A 10079-nucleotide genomic window follows, 5' to 3' on the forward strand; every position below is an offset into this window, starting at 1 on the left:
GGCTAGTCACAACTTTCAAATAATCAAAAGGAAAAAAATCGTTTACTATGATCTGCAATTATAAAGAACCCTAAAGAGCTCGCAAAGAGTACTTGATTAAAACTTCACGTTATGCACGTCGATAGCCAGAAAAACTATAGGTTCTATGGATACTCGACTAATTTGATGTCTCCCATATTTGACCATAATTTATAGTTGAGCTCCAATATGAAAACCGAAATCAATCGAGTAATTAGGAGAGGAGCTAAATTTGCCGCTTCATGGTCGGTCCTCGAGGCTATATTGCTTGGTTTGACATAAATGAATCGGGGAAATAGGATCGCTCAAAAGATTACATATCAAGTACTTGAGATGATCGATTTGTTTTGTTCATGGAAACTCACAAAAAATGAGTTTTCAGTAATTAATTTTCGCAAAGTAAATGAAGCTATACTTGGCAGATAGTTTCTCGGAGAGTGCATCGACTTAACTTAGCCATGTCGCTTATACTTCGCATACTCATTCTGAATCCTAATCCTTTCTTTATGTTAGAAGGATTAACATGAAGAATCCATAGATTGTCAAATTCTAAAAACAATCAGAAACTTGCGGCCTAATGAATGGATGAAGTCAAAACATTCAAATTTGAATTTATTAGTTGCGATTCGCTCAAGAGACGTCCGTAACTTTGCACAATAGCAAAGGACAAGTCAGTGGAATTATAGGTCCTTTTTCTGGACAGACATCATTAATAGTTTCTTGGTCAAACTTGTCGCATTTGCCCTAGAGTTGGAGTCAAGAGATGTCCGCACGCAATTCAAAATTTGCGACTTGGGATAACTTTATAGACGGTCTTTACTTCAGTCCAGAGAACATTTTTTTGTTTTTGTTTTTGAAAAAAATGGAGAATAAAGAGAAGGGGGCTTGAGCTTAAAACTAGAAGTAAGCATGGGATCCGATTCAACCTGGAAACTGGACTGCTGGTTTAAAATAGACTGGTTCTAGGGAGAACCGGTTGGGTTCAATCCGCGAACTTGGAAATGGCCTTTGGGGCTGGAATTTCCAAGGCCGGAATCGACGGTTACTGTTTCATAACGGATCGGGTCATCGGGTTGAACCAATTCTACACCTGGTTTGGAAGACTAAGAATAAATCAAGAACTCCTTAAAGCGTTTGATCGACATATGCTGTGAATGTTTGCAATTATACAAGATGTAAACGAGAATGTCACGCGAAGATGTGCTCGCATGCTTATAGATAGATTGGATGTGAAGATTGATTAATTTGGAAACTTAAGGAGCTCTAATAAGTCATTTATTTGCTGTAACAAATTTTTTAAGAAACTTAAGAATTCATTTACTATTTTAGATAATGAAGTGCCCATTGAGCGCAAATTGAGAAAATTGTTCAAAACTCTTAAACTTATTATACTTTTATCAATTCGGCTTTAAATCTTTCAATTTTATTAATTGAGTCCTAAATATTTTTAGCTTTATTAATTGAGTCTATATGGTCAATTTTAACTAGAAATTGCTGTGGACGCTAGTCATCTTATGAAGCATGGCCAATGCGCACATATAATTTTTAATAATATTTTTGAACATTTTCTTTTTTCTTTCCTTTTTTTGGATTGAGGTAGCCCTCGCTAGTGGTTGACGAGGGCTATCCTCGATTTGGCTAGCGATGGTGTCACGGCCCTCAATCTAGAAAACAAAAAAAGTAAAGAAAGTGAAAAAAATTATTAAAAAATCTACATTAACATTAATCGTGCCACATAGGCGCAACGTCAATGTTAATAATTTCTAGCTAAAATTGATTGGATTGACTCAATTAGAAATTGTTCAAAGGTTTACGGTTTAATTGACAAAATTGAAAGGTTTATGATTAAATTGGTAAAAAGATAATAAATTTATGATTTTTTAAACAATTTTCCAGCGCAAATTCATGTGATTCTTTTATTTTCCATTCGAACTTTTATTCTTTCACATTATAGTTTCCTTGAGTTTATATTTATTGCATATTTTTGTCAATCACTTCCGAAAACAGCGTATTAATTTTAGTCCTTTCTAATTGGTAGATTATGTTTCCATATGTTTAAATCTGCTCGCTGAAAAACATCAATGCATTAGATGTCTTTTTTAAATACTTGTTGATTTTTCATGTCAACTTTTATATTAAGGGTTTTTAATATAGCATGCTCATGACATTAGCTTATGTTTGCTTGTCTAAATCATCTATCTATTATGTATCGTTGCTTTTTTCTTTTTCTTTTGGTGAATATTGTTGCTTTTAATTGTGCCTTTGACCTTTTACGGACCACCCCCAAAAAAAAAGTGTTGTTGACCTTTCATGCTATTAATTTCGTTAATAAATTCGATCTGTCATGTTTTTACCAATAAATATTCCTTCGTAAATTTTATGAGACGATGAATAACATTCACATTTAGTTTTGAAAATAAAAGATTATCTCTTAGAAGATAAGTATGTTATTAATACTTAGTTTGCAAATGCATGGTTTCAACATTTAAGTAATGATTAATTTTTAAAGTTTAGAATCGACATTATTTCCTACATTCTGATGACTGAATTTAAATATTTAAATATATTGTTGAACTGTGTGATTTTTAATATTATTTCTATGTAAAGAGATGGTTGTGAAATTTTTAGTCTTATTACTAACCATCGTTCTGTGATAAATTTACAAAAAGTTAGTAAAAGTGAGGTTATTTTATCACTAAAATATATACATTGATTTGCAATGAAATGTACTAAAAATGTCATGTAGATTTAGTAAAATATTTCTGACGAAGTTAATGTTGTTGATGACACTAATCTATAAAACCTAGCGAAGTAGTTCCGATTCAATCGACATTACAAGATGTAAATTCTCAAGAAAATTTAGAATCACCTTGGATATTGAATTCGGATAATTTAGAAAGTCAGGAATGCATACATTGTTAAAAATTTTAAATCCACGTGTCATAAATATTATTTTCAGTTATAGTTTTCATGATGCTGCGACATGAAATAGTTCATAATTATGCCAATGATGTTGCACAAATGCTAATATTTGTTTTCTTGATAATATGCAGTACTCGATTCTCTCATAAACATATTAACTGAAACATATCATTATTAATCTATATTCTTATATAAGCAATGCTGTACTTAAATCCGTAATTTTGTCAGTAAAGTTATTCTTGGATAAACCTTTTACAGAAGTTGTGATCATTAAATTTTAATAAATGGTGATAACTTTAAGAATTATATCACAAAATCTATCTCTCTATAACTAATCTTGTACGAATTTTTTTTATTATCATTCTTCGTATTGCAAGTCATCCAATTTTGTGATCTTTATTCTTGAGCATCTGCACTTTTTTCTTTCTGTGGAACAAAGGATCTTTTTTTCTTGATAGGCAAAATCACAGAACCAATAAATTAGTAAAACAAGATGTAAGCTGCATTGTTTCATGATGAATGTCTAAATTCATAATTAGGACGAATTTAAACATTATTTTTGGGAAAAAATGAGAGAGTGGGTCAATCTGTAAACATGAAATTTACGTAAAGAAAATTAAGCATTTCCCTTCCATTTGACTTAATCAAGTAAACATTTAATTACTTGGTTAATGAAGTTTCATTTGGGAAAAAGATATAAAATATTTCATATGGATACATGGCGTCATATAGAAGGAAATTACTACTCCTGACCAATCATATTGGGTCAAAATAGTGTCAGTAATTTGTTATCTATATTCTAATTTAGATATTCATCAAATCAATATCAAGAGAATCATCTCCCAATATTCTCTGCAATTATTTATTCAAAGAATATTGCATCATTCCAACATAGAATACAAGAGGAGGAATATATTTTTGTAATCCTAATGTATCTACATCAACTGTACAACCTTGGTGGGAGATTACTCTATCTTTCGAAATACGATTTTCTTCTCTGATGGTCCACATCAGACACTTTAAATACGGATGCTCAATTCAAAAGAGGATATAGCAAAGATACTCAGAAGAAATTCGAAAAGGCATCAAAAGAATAATAGAATTCTGTCCAAATTGTGCTTCATAGCTTGGTTGTGTTTGTCAACATTTATCGGATTTCAATCGGATCAAGCTCCAGAACTCGAATTCCGGAGATTTTGAGTTTTCCCATCGCTTGATTTCGAGATGAACTACAACAGCACTCTGAGTTAATGTTTCTGCGAACGAAGGAATCAGAGCCACTTGACTTTCAAGTTTAATTGTACTAAGTTCTTTGATAATAATAAAATTCGGCACTAATTTTCTTGTCTGAAACTTTAGATATGAAATCTATTCGTGCACAAACTTTTAGGACGCACGACGTGTGGACATCTCTATCTATCATCTTTTATCCTCAAGCATCACGGCTCATAAAATTCCCCTTGAAGAGCAAAATCGCCAACGAAAAATGATAAGATTTTCCGCAAAGTTGAAAAAAGATGCCTCAGATATATAAACCAAGCTGCAGTATCCTAAGTTATATCTACTGATGAGGGGAGAAAAATGAGAGCATCCAAGCCGCTTCCGATGGCGGTATACCTGTGGAATAGATCCGTCTCTCATGCGTACCAAACCTGGAGCATCCAAGGTTTCTTCGACTGGATGGCGAAGAAGTATCACGACGGTAAACAATGTGTTCACTCTCTTCAAGGTGTCGCCTTTGATCGGTACACAGATCTCAAGCCGGACTCGATCAACAGTCAGGATCGAAATGGTTACATCGGTTTTACGGTGCTCAATGTACCGTGAGCATGATGAGCTTTTGCCAACGCCCACCACGAGGAAGATGAACTGGTCGCTGACCGCACTGATCGATGGAGAAACCTTTGTGTCTCTCGCAAAGATCATCTCAGCTCCTCAGCCACTTGAAATCTGCATCTCATGGCATGCATGTGGAGCAACCTTCGTGTTTCTCGAAGTTTTTAAGACTCCCGACCGGCAATAGTACAGAGATTCGAATGATTTGAATATGAAATCGAGTGACAAGACTCCTGATTAGCATGAGCATAAAGGTCAATCAAGGCCGGTTCAGTTTTCATGCTTCGGAAGGATTTGTCTCGAGTGGACAGCATGCGTCCTTGGTCGAACCTCGTCAATCGATTTCAGCTTGTCGAATATGCACTTCCCACGGTTGAAGTAAATGCACACAATGCTAATTAAAAGCATGTGACAAAACCGGGTACCGATAATTATGCGATAACTATATTTGTTAGTCGTAGGTTCTTATCTACTTTTCTTTTTTCAGATATATGTTGTGAAGTATCGCTAATCCATCCTCGACTTGATTGACTCTTGCGAATACATGCTAACCGTGCCATCCACTATGGTCCGTTGGTTAAATTTGTAGGTTCAAATTTTGTTGGTGGACCATCTCTTCACAAATTATTAGGGAAGGGATTATAGCCCACAATATATATTCACAACACTGGGTTTAGAACTGAAATGATTAATAAAGCAAGAAACACACTAAGATAAATGCGCTACTAGCTAGAAATTAATTGATGATCACATAATTTTCACATTCTAACCGGTCACCACGTTGAACACACCCAGAAACTTAGACAAAGAAATTAAAAAATAATTTACACTAAGATTTATCACTATCTACATAGCCCTAATTAATAGTGCTTTGCACTAGCTAGCCACTACATATACCCTAACCGACCAGCTCAAAGCATTAAAATCCATCTCATTGGCGCGAGTCAAAAGGTTCATCAGTCCATGCCGTAGACATTGTATACGTTCTCCTGCATGTAGAAAACGTCCTCGTACGCGAACTCCCCGGGAACCGCCTGTCCATGCTCGCGTCCATCGACATCGACGAGCTCGGGCTGTTGCTTGACGCCGCGGGCCCGTCGGCCCGCTCCAGCAGCCGCTGGATCTCCTTCTCCGACTCGATCAGCTGGTCCTTCAGCTTCAGTACCTGCGTATAAAAGAAAACCTACCATATTAGCGTAAGGCGAAAATTTTGTCAACCACAATTTCAAGATGTAAATATAATTGTTCTTTTTGGAGATTTTGGGGTGGATCTTTATCCGTAGATCAGATTTTGGAACGAAGGGTGGGGGACAAATGCGCTGCGTGGGCCTTTCAAGGCCCAAGCCACCGTAAACAACATCGTACGGACCACCGTCGGTACTTGGCTTTCTAGCGGTGTCGGATTGCTGGTGCTTGGACCATTTCTTTCCTTTCGGGTCTGTCGTTTTCCTTCTCATTTTCTTGAAAGAAAATGATGAGAACGTAATAGAAAAGGACGAGAAAAGAAAAGTGGGGAAGAGCGAGGTGGCGTTGGCATTCTTCGAGCCTAGAGCTCATGCACGTTCAGATGCTGGTGGGGTCATGCCCCGTCCTCTTCTTTAGGATAAGACCACCATCATCATCATCATCATCATCCATCAGCTCCAGCCAGCTATCGTCCCCAGGAAGAATTTGAGTATTTTTAATGTCGTTCTTTTCCTTTTGCTGAAACGGAGAAGATGCAAGGATCGAAGGGTCGAGATATTGTGAGAATTTTCCTGAAAATCCTCGTGCATGACAGGACAAGCAGCACCTTCTCTTTTGCGTTGAACTCTCTTCTTGATGCGTAGGATTCATGGTCGCTAGAAGTGAAGATCAATCCACTTCAAGAAACTAAATGGCATTAACCAAATTATACTGTAGAGAGAGAGAGAGAGAGAGAGGAGGGAGGAGGGAGGAACCTCGGATCGAGGCGGCACTTCTCGATGACGGTGCCCTCGTGCGCCGACTTCATCTTCGCGTACTCCTCCTCGAGCTTCTTGTTCTTCCACCGGGCGCGCCGGTTCTGGAACCAGACGGCCACCTGCCTCAGGTCGAGCCCGAGCTCCGAGGCCAGCCGATCCTTCCTCTCCGACTCCAGCTTGTGCTCGCTCCCGAAATTCTGCTCCAGCAGGTTCACCTGCTCCTCGCTCAACTTCCTCTTCCTCGGCCCCGCTGCGCCGCCCTCGCCCTTGCTCTTCTTCCTCCTGCGCCGTGGCTTCGACTCTACACGCCACCCAAAAAGAAAAGAACGATACCGCCAAGTTAGTCACGGCCGGTTCCATTTCCGCACCGCCCCGAAAGTCCGGCGGCCGAACGAGATACGACGCCTGTCAGTGCGTACCTAGAGCATGGAGACGCATTAGATAGGGGACTAACCTTTAACGGGCGGTACGATCTGCGTGTAAACCCCCGGGTACAGCTCAGAGATAAGAGCCATATGTTCTTCTAGTTGGTGGTCGTTGTCCATGGTGATTCTCATGCCCCCTTCTCTCTTTCCGTGTCTGCGGTAAAAGGAGCTTTGCTGCAGCTTCTTTTTCGCAGGGAGGTCACTATGTGTTTGCGTGCGCTCCTCCTCACTGGTTTTTTGAGTGGAACTCAAGCATTTAGCAGACCGAGACCTTTTTTTATAGGGAGAAGGGTTGCTAAATGGGGCTCCGAATTCGGCCTAAATTATCCGGATTGCCATCGAGACTTGTGTGCGGAATTTGACGAAGAAGTGATGTCACCTTGCTTAAATTTTTATGTCTGGTTTATTGAGACATAAACATCGTTTCCAACGTAATGCTCGATACTTTACCGAGGGAGCACGTAAAGCGAAAGGTTGCACGTAGGAACGCCTCGACACGTAGCCCCCCTCCTCCCCTCCCTCCCCCTCCGTTTCGGGCCCGAGTCCTTTCGTGGGAAAACCGTGCGAAGATGGTAATCGCAGTGACGAAAGATCAGTGACCAGATTCATGCACCGATCGTTTTGGGAATATTCCTATCCGCTAGTTTCTCTTCCGATTCTATCTCTCGACCCGGAGTACCGTGACCTTAAGGCATGTTGCGTTTAGGTTGCTATGATTGAACAGACGTGCGTGCTGGTGTGGTTTCTTTCGATTGATAGCATGACCTGGATATGGTTCAGTTCTTGAAATAGCCGAGCAAGACGTCCGACTCATTTACATGAGAATCTTGGTTGAATTTTGTGTGATCTGGTCTGAACAGTCTGGATAAGATAGCTTTTTCTTGTTTTTTTACCTTCTTTGCGCGAGGACATATGCACATTGAACTCGGTCAATATGAAAAACGAAAAGCAGATTATCATGCCAAGAATCAGGGCTTTTCGACCGATCGCCTCGCTTCCAAATCTTGCCACCGTGATACCCCGAATAGAATTATCCTACATCTAGGATTCCCCGATTTATCAAGGCGGGGCCGTGATTCTTCCGGTCGGGTCTCTCGATTGGCGGGATATGAATATGGCCGTTGCTCACATGCAAATCGTGGGTGATGCCTGATACATTCATAATACGACGTCAAGACTCGCTGGAGCTTTTTCCTAACTCGCCATGGAGGAAAATACGGCTCGTCTAGGTAGGTGCAGCGACTTGTGCCACTTAATCCCAAAGGGGGAGAAAGAGACGGTGCTGTGCTGCACACAACCGGTGCATCCATTTCGCGATGGCTTGGACGGACAGAATCGCGCAAAAATAATTATACCCCCATCACTTTTGTATTTCCCCAATGTTTTTGCTGAGAATGCGAACCCGCCTCCCCCTCCCCCTCTCTCTCCTCTTTCACATCCCATTAAAAATTTACTATAGTCAATCTAGAAGATAAGCTCTGAGGAAATCAAGGGGACAGAGGTGGGGTCAAAATTGATGTGGCGTGAGCCTAGGGACCTCCTCACCCTATGTTTAGTGATTTGGATTGGGGGTTAGGTCGCTGATCCCAAACCTGACCACCTCGAATTTGAATAAACAACAGGAATTGGGGATGGTCGTGGCCTCTGGATTCGAACGCTTTAGCCGTGATGAGAAAGAACCTTTGTCGTCCAATCGGGGGTGTTCCTTCACCTTGTGCTATCTACCGTGACCCGAGCCGCACTCGGTTTGTCTCAATAGGAAAAATAAAAATAAAATCTCGTATGCGTGGCTCGAGAAGAGTAAAAGAACAGTAGTTAAAAGACCTTGGAATGTTGACCCCATTATATCCGCCAAAGTAGTTCATAGTGTTAATGGGGAACAAAGAAAAAATCCACTGGCCCATAAGTACCATAGTCCTTCACGCCACTTTTGTAGCGCAATAGATAAGTTAGAAGGTCTGACGGAAAAGTTTGACTTAATAGATAGGATGAGCGCATGTGTATGTGAAAATTACTTGAATTTAGTAAATAAGTGATACGAAATTTTTATGGTATCACCTACTGATAAGCAACGCAGTTGGTTGGGTTTATTACCTCATCGCCGAGGGAATGGGTTTGAATTTTTGCATTGTCAACACGTCTTAAGCAGGGAGCTATGATGGTAGGGTCCTGTACTAGTTTCTCCCAAGATTTACGTCTAAATAGCGGCTTGCGGTGAGGCTGACGGTGTTATCGAACACCCGGCGGGTCGTGTGACCCTAAGGGCTCGGCGGTTCCTCGGTATCAAAAAATAAAAATAAATTTTTATGGTACCCCTTTTATGTGGAAGCTAGATTATGAATGACACGTGTATCCCACGCTAGATCAGGCGACACGTGGATTCAATGAACAAGGGGTTGCAAATGTCAATTAGATTGTGGCAAAACCTAACTTTGATACCATGAAAGCGAGTGTATGAATCTCATATGGAAGCGATGTGAGATACCTTAACAAAAGACGAGAAAAATCCAAAAAATTTAAGTTGATTGTGGGAGAGAGACTACATGTATATAAAGAGTATGAGGACAAACAAAATTAGGAATGGGACGAGAAATTTAATAAATGACGTTAAGACACACACAAAAGGATATCACTTGGCTTTGATAGTATATTAGAAAGTTTAACCCAAAAGTTTAAAATGATAAGTTGAGGAAACATCTCATATATATATATATATATATATATATAAAGATATATGAAGGGATGTGGGATATTTCAACATGCTTATTCTTGTTTGCGCCAACATTTCCTTGGGGTGAGAGAGAGAGGTGTAATATATTGGAGGGCACTGAAGCAAACTGAGTTGGCGTCACTCTCTGCGTCAGTTGCTAAGCACTCGGGACCCCTTTCCTCATGGTGGAAGTACTTTCTTTCTAGCCTGGATTTATTAATCACC

The 10079-nt window shown here is 39.7% G+C and overlaps 1 protein-coding gene across 1 annotated transcript; it reads right to left on the reverse strand.

Annotated features, from left to right (window-relative positions):
* Nucleotides 1-5732: 5732 nt before the first annotated feature.
* On the reverse strand, nt 5733-7301 carry LOC120290599 (homeobox-leucine zipper protein ATHB-21-like). The gene is made up of 5 exons (XM_039306917.1): nt 7174-7301; nt 6717-7020; nt 6569-6617; nt 6387-6480; nt 5733-5941 (listed from the first exon to the last, which is right to left on the reverse strand). Exons 1-5 carry the CDS (start codon nt 7274-7276, stop codon nt 5733-5735), a joined length of 759 nt encoding a protein of 252 aa, XP_039162851.1. The 5' UTR covers nt 7277-7301.
* Nucleotides 7302-10079: the final 2778 nt, after the last annotated feature.

Source organism: Eucalyptus grandis, chromosome 2 (assembly GCF_016545825.1).
Source record: "Eucalyptus grandis isolate ANBG69807.140 chromosome 2, ASM1654582v1, whole genome shotgun sequence".
Lineage (NCBI taxonomy): Eukaryota > Viridiplantae > Streptophyta > Magnoliopsida > Myrtales > Myrtaceae > Eucalyptus > Eucalyptus grandis.

Excerpts from the sequence above, each read along its gene's own strand:
- LOC120290599 (XM_039306917.1), bottom strand. The coding sequence starts at position 7,276 with ATGAGAATCACCATGGACAACGACCACCAACTAGAAGAACATATGGCT. Across the intron at positions 6,618-6,716 it reads AAGTGCCGCCTCGATCCGAG|CGACCATGAATCCTACGCAT; the intron begins GTTCCTCCCTCC and ends CTTCACTTCTAG. Across the intron at positions 6,481-6,568 it reads AGTTCAACGCAAAAGAGAAG|CAAAAGGAAAAGAACGACAT; the intron begins GTGCTGCTTGTC and ends TCTCCGTTTCAG.